The sequence below is a fragment of the Carlito syrichta genome, unplaced genomic scaffold, assembly GCF_000164805.1.
Source record: "Carlito syrichta isolate Samal-C Ts95f unplaced genomic scaffold, Tarsius_syrichta-2.0.1 Scaffold307934, whole genome shotgun sequence".
Classification (NCBI taxonomy): domain Eukaryota; kingdom Metazoa; phylum Chordata; class Mammalia; order Primates; family Tarsiidae; genus Carlito; species Carlito syrichta.
This window is the reverse complement of record NW_007252030.1, coordinates 302,897-319,661: the sequence shown is the minus strand read 5'-3', so window position 1 is coordinate 319,661 and position 16,765 is coordinate 302,897. Positions and strand designations below refer to the sequence as shown.

The 16,765-nt window shown below is 44.2% G+C and overlaps 1 protein-coding gene across 2 annotated transcripts in view; it reads left to right on the top strand.

The window, feature by feature from the left end:
• The window catches only part of CDC14A (cell division cycle 14A), a 181,587-nt gene that overhangs the window by 112,956 nt on the left and 51,866 nt on the right, over positions 1 to 16,765 (top strand). For both annotated transcript variants that reach the window (XM_021715861.1, XM_021715862.1), the window contains one exon: positions 3,558 to 3,696. In XM_021715861.1, coding sequence (XP_021571536.1) covers positions 3,558 to 3,696 — 139 coding nt within the window. The remainder of the gene's footprint in view (positions 1 to 3,557; positions 3,697 to 16,765) is intronic.

Genomic DNA, 16,765 nt, shown 5'->3' with positions numbered 1-16,765 from the left:
GAGGCCCCCGCCGGCCGCCCGCCCGTGCTCCTCGAGGCCCCCGCCGCCCGCGGGAGGGTCGGTCGCGGCAGGCGCTCCCGCGGGCCGGTGGAAGCGGCGGGGGGCCGGAGCCGGCGCCGCCCTTCTCCTGTCCTTGCAGAATTCTCCTCTCCTCTTCCCCCTCCCGCGACGCCGTGCTCTAGCGTATCGAGGTCGTGATCGTGCCGCTGCCCTCCGACCTGGGCGAGAGCGAGATGCCCGCTCAAACAAACAAACCTTTTGCAAGTATACAGGTGCCAAAGATCACGGGGATCGAGATTCTGTTATCCTATCTGGCGTCCCTGTGTCCGCTACTCAGAAAACACGGCTTGGCCTTTGCTCCGACCTGGTTGTACGCGGGGGATCTCACGTCGCGTTCCTTCCCAATCTCCGGGTTGGTGCAGGGCGCTTTCCTGGGTCTGGGCTTTCAGTGCTGAGAAGTCACTTGGCTGCCCTGGGCCCGTCCGGCCCGCGCAGGTGCCCGCGGCGCCACTGGGTGGCACTGTCTTCCGCCTCTGCAGGGACCTGGAAGGCACTGCTGTCGCTGACTCTGCCCTGGTAGAGGGGAGGGGACTGTGGAATGCCGGCGGGTGGCTGGTGGGGGGAGCAGTGGGGGTCAGTGCGTTGACTTGTCCGGGGATGATTCGTCAGTGCCCCAAGTTTGTTAAAGACTGCTCAGGTCCAAGAACAGCCTGCATTTCGCGTTTTATTTTATTTTTCGGTGGGTTCTCACTCTCTCACCCAGGCTGGGGTGCAGTAACACGATCACGGCTCACCATAGCCTCGACCTCCCGGGCTCAGACCATCCTCGTCCCTCAGTCTCCTGAGTAGCTGGGGCTTTTGGCATGGGCTGCCATGTCCAGCTAATTTTTTTGGTTTTTTGTAGAGAGAAGGTCTTGCTATGTTGCCCAGGCTGTCCTTGAACTCCTAGGCTCAAGCGATCCTCTCACCTCGGCCTCCCAGAGTGCTGGGATGATAGATGTGAGCTGCTCTGCCCAGCTGTGCATTGCCCACATTTTAAAAAAACATCAGTAGACCTGAGAGCAGCCACCAACATTTAGTAGGGGATGTTCATATCATCCCTGTCAAAGCTTAGTTTGTGTCATAAAAGAATCAGTATTTTTCCTGAAGATTCCTTTGGCCTTACTTCCTAGTCAGTTAGGTTTATGCTTACTAGGTGATGTCATGTATCTGTGGAGTAGCCTTCCATATCTTGGACTGACAGATTTAAGGGGGAAGAGACACAGAACTTTCATGGAAACTCAGCATCTTTCCCGAGAGCATTTCTCACCTAAAACACATGTGAAATAAAACCCTCTGGGTTAAACATACTTGTTACAGGTGTTGTCTGGATAGCCCTGGCCGATGAATATTTACCTTTTAAGAAATATATGTTTATTTTCTATTGCAGAAGTTTTCATATTTTTACTTAAAATCAGAAACTTTATCATTGAAGTCATCCTTGTTCAGGAAGGTCATATTTACACGTGGTGACATCTTTTTGAGAGCGTCATTTTGTTTGCTTTCACATGCACACACATGCAGGGGTCTTTGAGAAAGAAGGGTCACGCCTTTGCTTTCATCACAGCTGTCTTGCTTTTCGTAGCTTACTTATCTACTATAGGCCTGTTAATTATTTTGACGTCTGTTCTAATTAAGTCAGCTTCATTTTCTGGGAATTCAAGCAGCACTTGGTATTTTAATTGAACTACAAGGAGGAGGGAGAATCTTTTCCTATGTCAAATGAACTTTGGTCACTGCTGAAAGAGGCATGGAGTATTTCAGGCAGAGATGAAACTAGGTGGAATTTGCTGGAAATGTGTGAACCTTCCAATTCTTCAAGATCTGCATTTCACTTTGTGGCTGGTACAAGAGATGGCTACGAGTCTTTGGAATTTTCCCCACAAATTATCATCGAAAATACAGCAACACTGCGGTGTTCTAGCATGCGATTATTAATGCTCTATCGGGATTTCAGAAAATGCCTGGGATGGGAAAGCAGTTGGTGTTTGACTTGGTATAAATAGAATACTTTTCAACGTCTTGTCACGCTGTGCCAGGGAGCCCTTTAATTACAAATGCCTTAAAAATTTTGTTAAAGTTTTTATAGAAACTTAGTGAAATGTTCTTATTCTGTTCAATTGTGGTAAGAGCTCTCAACTACTGAGTGCTAAGTACGTTCTTTTTATAGCTCTAAATTATAGCCTCTTTTTAAAAGGGGAAACAACTTCAGTATCATAGGAATTTGGAATTTTTCTGCACCTCCTTTTTGGTTGTGAGTATGACCAGGAGCCTGGGGGGCCAGACAGCGCTTTGCACAAGGAGGGCACAGTGAGAGACCATGTTGTCTCTGTGAAGGCCATCTCCTCTCCAGGCAGAGACCACATGGTGACCAGGAAGAGGAACCCCAGAGACACACGGGCCCTGGGTCTTCCTCCAGGACGTTCAGCTGTGCTTGATTTGCTTGGTTGTCTGTGGTCTGCTCAGGTGTCTGGGGGATCAGCGGCTCCAGGCCCTGGGCCAAACAGGAAGGCACATTCCTCCCACTGTTCATGTCAGAGGAAGAGCCACTTAGACCAGGCCGTCATGAAGCCTCACTCTCTGTAAAGGATGTTGATATTTGATCTGGGGCAAGAAAGCCCTTCAAATAAACCCGGACACCACACACACCTCATCTAATCAAACAGTGTCTGTGTGTGTCTTAAAAAGGAAAGGTTTATGGGAAGGAAATGTCAGACATCTATAGACATAAGCTTGATTGTCATTTTATTTGCATTTTCAATATACTTTTCATCCCAAGCAATATTACCCCCGAGGGGCAACATTGTTTTTAGGAAATGACAAACTTTTTTTTTCTGTGTAATATACAGATTTACACACACACACACACACACACACACCCATGCACTTTTTTTTTTTTTTTTTGGAGGGGGCACAGCTTTAAAAATTTTTTTTCTTCTTTTCTGACTAAATGTTTTCCTGGATGAAACCAACGGTGTACTTGTTTCCTAGGTCAGGACTGTGAGTCGCTTTGAACTTTCCCACGACTGTCCAGTGATTTCAAATTCAGCCCTTCCTCCTTACTGCCTCCCAGCCCGCCCAGCCCACTGGCTCTCCTGCCCTGCCCCCGCTGTCTCTGCTCCTGTCTCTGGCCTTGCCAGTTGCCAGTGCTTCTGCCAGGCCCATTTGCTTCCATTATGTTACTTTCTTGCCCCCAAACCTCCCTCCGGCAGGGTCCTCTCGCCCTCTCCGTTGTTTACTTGGAAGGCTGAGGCGGAAGGATCGCCGGAGCCCAGCAGGTCGAGGCTGCGGTGGCCGGGAGCGGCCACTGCACTCCAGTCTGGGTGACAGAGTGAGACTCCAACTCAAAAAAAAAAAGAACATTACAGGTTTTTGTATGATGGGGTTGTTCGTCCATTAGCTGCTAATACATTGTTACACTTCAGTCCCAGGCAGTTTATGGGCCTACTGGACACTCTGGTTTTTGTGGGAACTTTTGCTGCCCTCTGTGTTTTTGATTCTATTTCCCTCCCTTACAGCTGGCCTGGGCAGGACAGGGACACTGATCGCCTGCTACGTCATGAAGCACTACCGCTTTACACACGCAGAGATCATCGCTTGGATCAGAATATGCCGGCCGGGGTCCATCATAGGGCCCCAGCAGCACTTCCTGGAAGAGTAAGTGTGCTCTCCCCCTTGTCACCTGCGTCCTGGCCCCTGGTCCCCAGTCCCCCTCCCCCCTGTGGACTACATCAGGCTTGTGGTCCTGACTGGCTGAGCTGTGAGGGATGTGTGTGCCTCTGAGGGACATTTGACCTGACAGCCCCTGCCTTCTACTTTGTACCTTTTCTGTCGCTTGAATCAGGGAAGTGAAAAGTCACAGAGCCATCTCTGCCTACCCTTTTCCTGTCACTTTCTAGTGTGATCTGGCTGCAGTGCAGTTTTCTCGGGTCACCCCACTTGGCACTTGGTGTTCTTTTCTTTTGTTTGCAAATCTAAAGGCTGAACGGGAAAACATACAGCCAAGGTCGCTCTGAGGTCGGGGAGGCTGTGCCTTCCTGACAAACACTGGCCTAAGGATATGATGGACAGACCCAAGAAATCCCCAGGGAGAAGAAGGAGGAGAGCTGGGCTTTAGTCCTTGCCCGCCACTAACTGGCCTTATGAGCATCAGTTAAGAGAATGCTTTAAAGTTCATTCATTCACCCATTTATTCATTCTCATATTCATTCATCTTTAACTTTCTGTCCAATCCCTTGAGCTGTTTACGAGTTGGAGAGATTTAACTCATCAGGGCCCGACTATTTCTGTCTACCGGTTTCTCTTTCAAGGAGAACTTGCCATCAGTTTACTCATTAGTAAAATGAGAGGCCAGGCGCAGTGGCTCACGCCTGTAATAGCAGCACTTTGGGAGGCCAAGGCAAGAGGACTGCTTAAGCCCAGGCATTTGAGATTAGTCTGGGCAGCATAGTGAGACCTCTTCTCTACCAAAAAAAAATTAAAAAATTAGCTGGGCGTGGTGGCATGCCCCTGTAGTCTCAGCTACTTGGGAGGTTGAGGCAGAAGGATCATCTGAGCCCATGAGTTCGAGACCAGCCTGGGCAACATAGAGAGAACTCGTCTCTACAAAAAAAATTAAAAGATGAGCCAGGTGGCGTAGGCCTATGGTCCCAGCTAATGGGGAGGCCGAGGCGGAAGGATTGCCTGAGCCCAGGAGGTCGAGGCTGCAGTGAGCCGTGATTGAGCCACTGCACTCCAGCCTGGCTGACGGAGTGAGACCCCAACTTAAAAAGAGGAAACAAACCAACAAAAAATGAGCAGAAAGTAGCCCTGGCTGATCTGGCTTCAGCCCTCAAACATTATCAGTGAGTGATATCTTACACCGGAACTTCATTTTTGCTCCATATACTTACTCTTTTCCACTTTAAGTCAAGGTTGGTAAGAAGCAAAGGATCATGGATTTCTTAGAAAGATACCCTGTGTAAGTTTCTAGTGTCTGAAATGACTGAGAGGGCTTGGGCCTGCTGAGGAAGGGGTTACTCTGGTTGTCAATCCCAGAGGGAATAACTGATAAGAAACAAGTGCTAAAAAGGGACCCTTGGCTTATGGGAATGATGCAGAAGTGTAATGAATGCACTCGAAAAAATATGCAAGAATTAGATTGCTAGGAAGACAGGAAGTTCTAGATCTTCCTCTGGGAAGTATAAAAAAATTATTCTAGCCGGACTCGGTGGCTCAGCCTGTAATCCCGCGCTTTGGGAGGTTGAGATGAGTGGATTGCCTGAGCCTGCGAGTTAGAGACCTGCCTGGACAACTTGGCGAGACCTCATCTCTACAATAAATCAAAAAATTAGCTGGGCGTGGTAGCACGCGCCTGTAGTTCCAGCTACTTGGAAGGCTGAGGCAGAAGGATCGCCGGAGCCCAGCAGGTGAGGCTGCGGTGGCGGGGAGCGGCCACTGCACTCCAGTCTGGGTGACAGAGTGAGACTCCAACTCAAAAAAAAAAAATTATTCTGTTATTTTTCTGCTCTGTTCTTGGCCAGACCCTCAGCCATGGTTTTCTCTGTTTTGCGTTTTGTGTGCCTGTAACTTTGTGCCCCAATCTGTGGGGTCCTTGTTATACTAATCACTTGCTAAAATTTAATGAATGGCAGTAGAGTTAAACAACAAAAGCCTAGTTCTTTAAGCCATTTAATTACTCTCTTAACATTCTTGCTTGGGAGAATGTCACGCGTTAGGTATCTCTTGGCCTGCTTGGTAGCTCAAGCCTATAATCCTAGCCCTTTGGGAGGCTGAGGTGGGAGGATCACTTGAGGCTAGGAGTTCGAGGCCATCCTGGACAACATAGCAAGCTCCTATCTTTCCACAAAAAACAACAACAAGGTGTCTCTGGAGTCCTCACCCTGCCCCAGGTGAGGTACAGCTAAGTACAGCTCACAAGGGAGGGGATGTAGCAGAGAAGGGCACGATCAGGGTCACCTGGTATTCTCAGTGTGTCAGGTGCCACAGCCTCCCTCCATGCCCGCAGACTCCTCCTGCCTCCTACCATGCCACCTTTTTCTCTGCCATGTTTGATAACAGTAAAAGGGAAATTAGGGTTATGTGGCAAAGGCACACTAGGGTATAGGAAGTTTGGGATTTTTTTTTGTCTTTTAAAAATTTTTAATTTTAAAGATGTGGGACACAATCCAGGGTTAGGTATACCAATGGTCACTGAACAGGTAGTTTGGGCCTCTCTTTGGTCCCCAATTCACCTGGTTTGAGATCAGGTATCCTTTTTGATGAAGTGTGCTCTGCCCTCCCCCCGCTGGCAGTTTCCCACTACTGCCAATTCCTTTCTTATAGTATTATAGGAAGTTTTTTAAAATTGACAGATACCTAGGCTGTAAAACTTAGGAAATGTCCTGAGGCCCAGGTAAATACTAGAGTTCTCCAAGTATTTGTCTGTGAAAGCTGAGGTTCAGGGATGATCTACTTGTCTACAGTATTGACTAAGTCATTGTGCTTAGATTAGAGACTTCCTGAAAGCAGGTGTTGTTTTTTTTTGTGTCTTAGACAGAGTTTCCTACCCAACTTGCATGGACACGTGTCCCCCTGCTCATGGCCTCCCCAGAACGGGTCTGTATCAGGTCGGGTCTGTGGCCCTCGGCTCTGTGCCTCTGAGTGGTGCCAGGGGTAGCCCAGTGCCCGACTTTCCACTGTTTCCTTTGCCCTTCCTCTTGGCTGCCTCTTCTGATTTGTTTCCTTTCCAGACATGTGGCCTCATGCCCCAAAGCTGAAACCAGCAGTCCGCTCGTAGTGCCTTTCAACCTACAGGTGCTCATTGGGTGCCCACCCTTGTGTCCAGCTGTGTGCTTGGCTTGGGGCACTTCCATTTCTCGCAGAGAACAGTACACACAATGCACCCACAGTCTGAGAGTTGTGGTGGGTGCTCCACAAAGTGGCAGGAACTGGTACGGGGGGGTTTGATGGAAGGTAGTGAGAGCTCTTTGGCCTGAGGGACAAGGAGGGCTTCTCTAAGGAGAGCTGAGACCTGTGGGGCAAGGAGGAGCTGAAAGAAGTTTGGCACCAGTAACGACACCACACCCGGTCTGAACCAAGAAATTTATTAAAGGGGCAGTTACATGAAGGGACTGTAACCGAGGAAGAGCAAGAGAGAGAGAGAGACCGAGAGAGAGAGAGAGAGAGAGAGAAAGAGTGCAAGAGAGTGGCGGGGACAGAGAGAGAAAGCAAGAGAGAGAGAGGGAGAGAGGGCGAGAGAGTGTGAGAGAGAGAGAATAAGAGAGAAGGAGAGAGAGAGCTATGCAGGGAGAAGGGTATATTTATGAACCCTGCAGGGGCTGGCCAGTGCCGGGCTTGAGTCTTATTGGAGGAGACTATGAGGTAGCATTTCTGTAGGGAGAGGTTGTTTGAGCACAGGTTTAAGTTTCGTGCGGGCGGGAAAAGCCGCTTAGGGCCTTTGTTGTCTTTGGGAGGCAGCGCCATCTTGGGGACGCCCTTCTGACCGTTCTATGCGCCTTTCATTCCCACCTTTTCTGTTTATTTGGGAGAGGGGTGTCATTATTCTTTCTGGCTGCTTCCTGCTGGATGTGGACATTGTGGGGTGAGGTGGGGGAAGGGCACAGAACCAGTCAGAATAGGGTCCAGAGGTAGGCACTGAAGGTGAGGATTCTTGAAAGCTTGAGTTGTATGAAAATTTTTTGTAAATGCAGAATGACGACTTGTTTCGGCCAGTCCTTCAGTGGGCACGAGGGCGGTAGTAAACAGCTGTCTTGGAGTAGACTGTGGAGGTAAATAGAGAACCTGGAAGAGAACATATCTAAAAGAAAAGTTAAGTGATGTTTAGGGGCAGCACCAGAAGAAGAAGCCAGGTGGGGCACAGGTAACATTGACAAGTGATGGTTGAGTTGAAACTGTGAACAGAGGAATTCTTGATGGTGGGGGGAAATGAACAGTAGGATTTTGTGTGCAAGGGGTGGCAAGATTTTCTTATGAATGGTACTGCCGTTTTTGCTATTGTGAATAATGCTGCAATAAACATGTATGTGTAGAACCAACTGTGTTGCCCACTGAAAGAAGACTGGATAAAAATGTGGTGTATATATATGATGGAATATTATGCAGCCATAAAGGACAAAATTATGAACCTTACAGCAGCTTGGGTAAACTCAGAGTCTGTGATATTGAGTGATTTATCAAAGAAACAAAGAACTGCATGAGATTACTGGATTGTAACTTAATAAAAGGAATAAAGTCAGGCCTATATTTTGACAATTGTAGACAGCGGCTGATTATTTTTTGTATATAAAACCTATAAGACCTGAAGTTGTTAGCATAACTTAAATAATAAACTTTAATTTTTGTAGCTTTATTATAAGTGGCAGCTTTTGTACTTTTGGACTATAATGGTAACCTGACAGATTGTTTTAGACTATAATTTGAACTAGGCACTTAAGTAAATTCTATATAAAATTTGAAGGGAAATCTGAAAATTTTGGAGACTTGTATTTAGAAAAGAATTTTTTATGCCTAGATTGTTTATAGAATTTTTTGTACGTATATATATTTTAAACTTTCCTTATACCATTTTTGGTGTGCTAATATCATTTTATTTTTGTTTTTTACCCCTTTTTAAAATTTTTTTTATAGCTATCTACTTTATTATAGGTCAGAAATGTACCATATAAGATTTCCTCTTAGATAAATATATATATATATATATATGTATATATATATATATTTTATATTCCTTTTTTGTTTTCTTGCTAAAACTTTATTTGTATACCAACAACCTTTTTACATTTTTCCTTTGCTTTTTGCTTTCCTTTTTATTTATTTATAGATAACCTTTTACAGTCATAATTTGAATTTACCTTTTAGTAACTGTTAGGTGAAACATTTAGTTTTTGGAACACCTTTAATTCCACTGGAGAGCAGGTTTTAGGAAGAAGAAGTTCAGTATGAGCACAAGGGCTAGAAACTTAGCCTTAGTATTAATTAAGAAATTGATTTGGATCCCAGCCACATTTATATAGACCCAAGGATTCTCTGGGTGAATGGCATACTGAGTGCTGCGCTGGGCCATGCTCCTTTCCCTTTAGTCAACAGCCACTATCACTGAGCTAGGTGTTTTCTCTCCCCTTCAGGAGAGGACGCACCATCTTTTTCAGTGGCTTTTTAGTCCAGGTATTGGACAAAGTTCTGGGGGCTTAGGCTATTAAGCTTTAGGTGCCCAGATTAATCACATTTATAGCAGCTGATACCATCCCCTTAGCAGGTTTATCCTTATCAGGCCTCTTTTGGGTGGCTGGCGATTTTGCCTTTAGTGGCAAGTGCCAATTTGTTTACGTTTTCTCTGGCTGGTGCTCATTTTGGAGTTCTTCTCCTTTTTTTTTTTTTTCTTTCTTAATGTTTCAGTTTTTAAGAACTTTAGAGGCTTTCTATAATTGGGAGTTTTGTATTCCTAGTCCTGAGTTAAGCCTCTGGAGTTTGGCATTTAATATTTTATAGGATATAATCTTGTTTGAAAGTAGTGAAATAAATTTTTGAAATGACTTTGCATACAGAACTTTCGACCATTTTATTTTTTCTTAGTCTACAAAGTGAATTTAATTGCCAGATAGTTTTATTCTTTTCCAAATCTTATTATCTGCTAACTTGTAGTGAGTTTAAATTTGACCTCTTTTTTAAAAAAATAACGCACTTATTATTACTGTTAAACCACATAATTTTAATTTGCTCCAATCATTCAAAATCTGTCCTATTGAAGTATCCGAGGACACAGACCACTACACACTCTTTTGATCATGTTATTTGAAAACCCAGAATTTGTTTTGAACACTTGCAATTTATTTCTCAAAGGAGAATTTTAAAACAAATAACTAAATAAAGTCATAAACAGCAATGCCAGGAATTCCTGGAACCTTGATGCTTCTCCCAGACTGAGTATTTTCAGCCTTTCTTGAAGCCTACTTTTTTTTTTTTCTTTTGCTTTACAACTTTTCAGTGATGTCTACAAAAACGGCCTGGTTCAAAACCTTTTAGAGTGAACAGACCACAAAGATGTAAAATGATCTGTTCCTAGTTATTCTTAATTATGAACAGGCAAAATTGTCAAAATCCTCATGAATTACTAAACAGCAGCCTTAGTTGTAAGACGTGGACAATTAAAAGAGCATAACCAAAAAACGCAAGCATTAGTGTTACTTAGCATTATAATATAAAGTAGGGAGTCAGCATATATTACAAGACTGTAAGAGACTTTCCAACAGTTTTTTTTTTACAGGGACAAGCAGTTGATCATGATTTTAGGCAAGGTTTAAACCTTTAGAAATGGACTTACTTTTAATTAACCTGGCCTTTAGCATTTGAAAACAAGAACAGCCTATTTATTTCTTTAGTTGACAGAGAAAGATTATAAAATTATTATTATTATTATTGTTTTATAGGTGGATTAGAATGAACCCCTTCGGAATTTTTGAAGGAGAACACAGGCTAAGGAAGGGAGGGGGAGTGGTCCCCAGAAAGAATTTAAGATAACTGGTAACACTTTTATATGCAGTAGACAATTTTTTTATAACCTTAACAACAAAAGGCAGAAATTTTAACAGCGCCAATGGGTAGGGAGAAAACATCACATAAATAAAAGGAGACATAAAATGACATTAAGAAATATGCTCCAATCAAGTTTTTAAAAGACCACATGTCCCATTAAACAAATCATAATAACTTAACCAGCTTTTTAGCAGATTTAAAGTGACAGACACACACAGATAAGAGAATAAAGGGTATGGGAAATATTTGGTTTGTCCCCCTTTTGTCATACTTTTCATGAAGATATTTCAGACACTTCCTAGCAATTGATAGGTTGGTATACCCCCAACGCAGACTAACTATGTGGAGTCTTTTTTGTAGCCTCGGGTATTTATAGAATTTCTTTTACTTTTTTCCACTAACTTTCACCTAACATGTTCGATAAACTCATACCATTCTTTGACATGCTTAAACCTTCTATTTTCATTCTATGCTTTCTTTAATCAGCCATTCTATTATAGAACAAAATGTACCATACAAGATTCTTTCCTATATAATTATTATCTTTTTCTTTATCCTTTCTTACTAAAAACATACATTACACTAACAACTTTCTTTACATTTTTCTTAACCTCAGAGCTTTAACCAAAGCAATAAGTTTATATGCAGCGGAAGGGCTTAGATAGGATCTAATGTGGAACTATTAGGGAAATCCAAAGCTATACAAAAGGCACCCAAAAGGCACAGTGGTGTGAGTTTTAATTTTTGTCATAATGTCCCTTTCCAATAATGGAGCTGGACACATTGGCATAACAAGGAAAGAGTGTTGAAATATTTTATCTCTCAGAACACATGGAAGTAATGGCATAGTGAGGGGCCTGGATATAATGCCCTGTAACCCCACAACCAAAAGGGGTGAAGGAAGGAGTGGACCAGGAATTTAAGTAGAGCTGAGCATGTAGCCCCCGTATTAATAACAAATGATATAACCCCACCAGCTACTGATATTTCCACCCTAGGCTTGGTTGGTTTAATGGTTTGTTTCAAAGACCTTGGGGCTATCAAGTTAGGGACGAGTTAACCTGACTGGAGCAAGCCCAAGAGATTTCCTTTTGAGATGCCTGGTGTCCCTTAATTACAGCAAGCCTCTGGGCCATGTGCTGTCCTCCAGCTAGGTGAACGAGGCAATCATGAGCCCAATGTCCATGCTGTTTGCATTTGGGACAGGGTTTTTTTTGTGGGCAGGGCTTGACAGTCTTTGGTCATATGCCCATTTTGACAGCATCGGAAACAAGCCTGGGAAGGGGGCTGTGTACCCTTCTGCTATTGGCCATCTGGGGTGGAAGATTATCAGTGGTGGCTTGCGGGGGTCCCGCCCCGCAAGGGTCGTGAGATTTTTTGAAGGAGAGACGGATAGGCGAAAGATGAAAACATTATATTTGGACACCTGGCTTTTTTTGCTAAAGTGGTAAAAGCTGAAGTGCTTTCTGCTTATGTTGGTGGTCCTGTATTTCTTCTTCCTTTTGGTTGTTAAAGATTTTAAAGGCCGTGTCCAATGGCTTTAATTGAGGGGTTTGTGGGCCCTTTTTTAATTTTTGGAGTTTGCGCCTAATACCTGGTGGTGACTGGGAGATAAAATACATAGCCAAAAGAGTTTGTCCTTCCACAGAGTTTAAATTAATATTCGTAAACTGCTGCAATGTCTTAGAGAGGCGACTTAGAAACATTGCTGGATTTCCATCTGGTTTTTGAAAAACCTCTTTTATTCTGTCCTAGTTAGCCTGTTTATTAACACCTTTTTGTAGTTAGCTAACAGGATTTATTTACATGATCCCTTTACTTTTGTCTGGGAAGAAGGTTGATATAGTTCCAGTTTAGATATAACTTGAGAGAAATTTATGATAAGAAAACAACAAAGACTTGTTGCCGCTTGTAGGGATGCTACCAGGAGGCTATCAAGCAGTGAGGGGAGGAGGATGAAAAGGTACCGTGGCCTTTGGCACCGGTTCCTTTTCTGAAGGTAAAAGAGAAAGACTGAAGGTGAGGGTCAGGTGCCACGGCTGTAGACACCAGCCCTTCCTTCTCAGTTAAAGGTGGAGGGTGAAAAGGAGGACAAACTGATGGAGAGTGGAATAGCAAAAGCAGACTATAGGAGGTTTATCTGCTGGGTTGAAGTTAGAAATAGAGGGAGGTGGCAGGATTAATTGTGTATGATTTAAGACTTTTTTTATTTGTGAGAGGTCTGAGGTAGAGAAGGGGCGAGTACCTGAATGACCAGTGTGGCCTTGGATCGGGTTACCAGAGTGCTATACTAGGGGGTGATTGAAAGAGGAGGGCAAGAGGTTGAATTGCTAGAGAAGTGGGTGGAGCTGAAGAGGAAGGAGGGGGCTCCTTTGCAGGACTGAAATCCAAGACGGGAGAGGAGTAAGCCACCGGGAGGGGCCTTACAGTGTTTGTGGTAGGGGGAGGGGAGTTTGGAGAAGGAAGCAGAGACGCATGTGGGACAAAGGGAAAGAGAGAAGCTGTAGAGGGAGTGTTTATGGAAGAAAGAAAGGAACTGAACGTGGGGAATCTCTACCCACCGTTCTGAACGCTCACATAAATTATATAGGCCACTGATTTTGGTTGTCTAAGGGATATGTTGGCCAGTCTTGTGTGTGTAGAGGTGAATTAGGCGTTTGGGCTTGATATCAGGAGAGAGAGAGAATCGACCGGCAGGGATTACGAGCCTCCCATAGCAAGACAGGTGGACCCCCCGAAGAGTCGACTGTCCGAGAAGTGTGGCTGTGGCAAAGTCTGTCGTCACAGAGGTTTGGCACAACCAGGGTTCTCCTGGAGAACCGAGGGGGTCAAGGCACCTAGCGCTAGGATTTTCTGATACAGACAGAGAGCACTTGACCAGGCAGCGGGTAGGGAGTGTAGTCACAATTCCTGCCGGTTGAACAGGGCTTACTGTGGGGCAATGGACATAAAACTTCCGAGGTTTACTGTTGCCTGACAGATATAGGAGTCTTTCAGAATCTGCTGTGTGCCAGCAGACATGGCCCAGCAGCCGTGGGATTCCTTAGGGAAGGGGGGAAAGAGAGAGAGGGACAGAAAGAGAATTTTACTGAAACCGCTGTGGGTTAGCAGCCGTGGGGCCCCTGGGGCCCGCTGCAAACCGGCAGCCGCGGGAGTTTTTAAAGCTTGAGAGAGATAAAGGAGAAGAGGAAGCCTTTAGGGTCCACTTTGAGAGAGAGAAAGGAGAAGAGGAAACCTTTAGGGTCCGCGGTGGTCGTGAAAGCCGAGGCAGGTGTGTTCCCCCTTGCCTGGGGCCAGAGGGGGCAGTTTTTGAAGTCCGTTCCCTCTGGAGTTCCCCAGCAAGTTTTTCGCTCCCTTGTTTGGGGGAGGGGAACTTACCTATCCAACGGTCGCTGATGGATGCATTTTACACATTCAAAACAGTGGGACGGTCCAGGAGGGATGGAGTGGCCACAGGCACCAGGTCGGGGCTCTCGCCTATGGGAATACACCCACACAGAGGTGAGGGAACACCCATCCAAGTCGCAGCACCAATGAAAGAAGTTTGGCACCAATAATGACTCCACACCCGGTCTGAACCAAGAAATTTATTAAAGGGACAGTTACACGAAGGGACTGTAACCGAGGAAGAGTAAGAGAGAGAGAAAGAGAGACCGAGAGAGAGAGAGAGAGAGAGAGCAAGAGAGTGGCGGGGACAGAGAGAGAAAGTGAGAGAGAGTGAGAGGGAGAGAGGGCAAGAGAGTGTGAGAGAGAGAGAGTAAGAGAGAAGGAGAGAGAGCTATGCAGGGAGAGGGGTATATTTATGAACTTTGCAGGGGCTGGCCAGTGCCGGGCTTGAGTCTTATTGGAGGAGACTATGAGGTAGCATTTCTATAGGGAAAGGTTGTTTGAGCACAGGTTTAAGTTTCGCGCAGGCGGGAAAAGCCGCTTAGGGCCTTTGTTGTCTTTGGGAGGCAGCACCATCTTGGGGACGCCCTTCTGACTGTTCTCTGCGCCTTTCAGGAGCCTGTCCTGCTGCACGCTGAATGGTGTCCCATGCAAGGGCACGTTAGGGTCCTGTGGTGGGAACACGCTCATTCCAGAGAGAAGGCCAGTGTGGATGAAACAGAGTAAGAGGGCGTAGGTGGTTTGAGAGGTGGCTTGGTGAATTTCCATGAAGCTAATGCACCCTGGGAATCCCCTCCAGATACAAAATAGAACATGACCAACCAGTCTGGTGCTGTGGCTCACATCTAATCCCAGCACTTTGGGAGATGGAGGTGAGAGGATTCCCTGAGCCCAAGGGTTTGAGACCAGCCTGGGCAACTTGGCAAGACCTTGTCTCTATAATAAATAGGTAGGTAGGTAGGTAGGTAGGTAGGTAGGTAGGTAGGTAGATAGATAGATAGAGACCAGCCTGGGCAACTTGGCAAGACCTTGTCTCTATAATAGATAGATAGATAGATAGATAGATAGATAGATAGATAGATAGATAGATAGATAGATAGATAGATAGAGACCAGCCCGGGCAACTTGGCAAGACCTTGTCTCTATAATAGATAGATAGATAGATAGATAGATAGATAGATAGATAGATAGATAGATAGATAGATACCAGCCCGGACAACTTGGCAAGACCTTATCTCTATAATAGATTAAATAGATAGATAGATAGATAGATAGATAGATAGATAGATAGATAGATAAGCAAGCAAGCCAGGTGTGGTGGTGCACGCCTGTGATTCCAGCTACTTGGAAGGCTGAGGAAGAAGGATCATCTGAGCCCAGCAGGTTGAGGCTGCAGAGGCCATGAGCGTGCCACTGTACTCTAGCCTGGTTGACAGAGTGAGACTCCCACTCAAAAAAAAAAACACGAGCAGCTTCTGGAAGCCTCGTATATCCTCTATCTGGTACTCAGTTTTTCTGCCATAGTTACCATTATTCTGACTCTTGTTACTCTGGATGTGTGTGCCTGCTTGTGAACTGTATATAAATGGGACCATTCATACATGTCTAGTTTTTTTCTTAACCCCATGTAATCTGTGCTGTTGTGTATAGAAATAGTGTGTTCCTTTTCATTGCTGTGTAATATTCCATTTTGAATGCATGCCATTTTAATTCAACTGTTGATGGACATTTAGGTTGCTTCCAGTTCTTGGTTGTTACCATCTTTTGCATGCCTGTCTGCTGGACGCATATCTGCAAGGGGCATGGTTGGCTATGTGAGCATTCAGCATTAGCAGATATTATTAAATAGTTTTCCAAAGTAGAGAATGCCTGCTCACCTTCTCATCAGCAGTGGTTTATCAGTCTTTTAAATTCAAGCCATTAAGTCGCATTTGTGCTATTAATTTGCTTTGTAGTTTCAATTTGCTTTTCCCTGATGACTAATAAGGTGGAATAGTTTTTCATGTATTTATTGGCCATTTGCATATTCTATTCTATGAAGTCTCTTTTCATGTTTCTTACACTTTTTTAAAAAATCAGATTTTTGTTATTGTTGATGTATAGGTGTCTAAATATTCTGGATACAATTATAGTGCCCATATATAATGCAGATATTCCACTTTTGTGGTTTGCATTTTCACTCTCTCAATAGTGTCTTTTGATGAAGAGAGTTTTGCAATTTCCATGTAGTTTAGTTTCACTAATCTTTCTCTTTTAGTTAATGCTGTCTGATTTCTAATTTTTGGCTGTTATGAATGAAAACTACTGTGAATATTCTTGTGCAAGTCTTTTTATGGATATATGCTTTCATTTTCCTTGTTTAAATACCTAGGAATGCAACTACTGGACCACAAGGTTAGATATAGTTTGCTGTTATGAGAAACTGCCAAATGATTTTCCAAAGTGGTTAAATCATTTTACACCAAGTGGTGAAGTATGAGAGATCTAGTTGCTCCATATCTTTGCCAACATTTTATATTATACACCTTTTTTTCCCCTCCTCATTCTGGTTTATATGAAATAGAATCTCATTGTGATATCAGTTTGTATTTCCCTGATGGCTAATGATGTTGAAAACCTTTTCATGTATTATCTTTTGTGAGGTGTCTGGTCAACACTTTTGTTGATTCATAGTAGTTTTTAATATATTTTACATGGAAGGCTTTTTGTCAGATACATATGCTTTGTGTCTTTTTTTAAAAATTAAAAAAAAATTTTTTTATCAATATTTTTTATTATGGTTTTGTGGGGTACAGTTAAGGGTTAG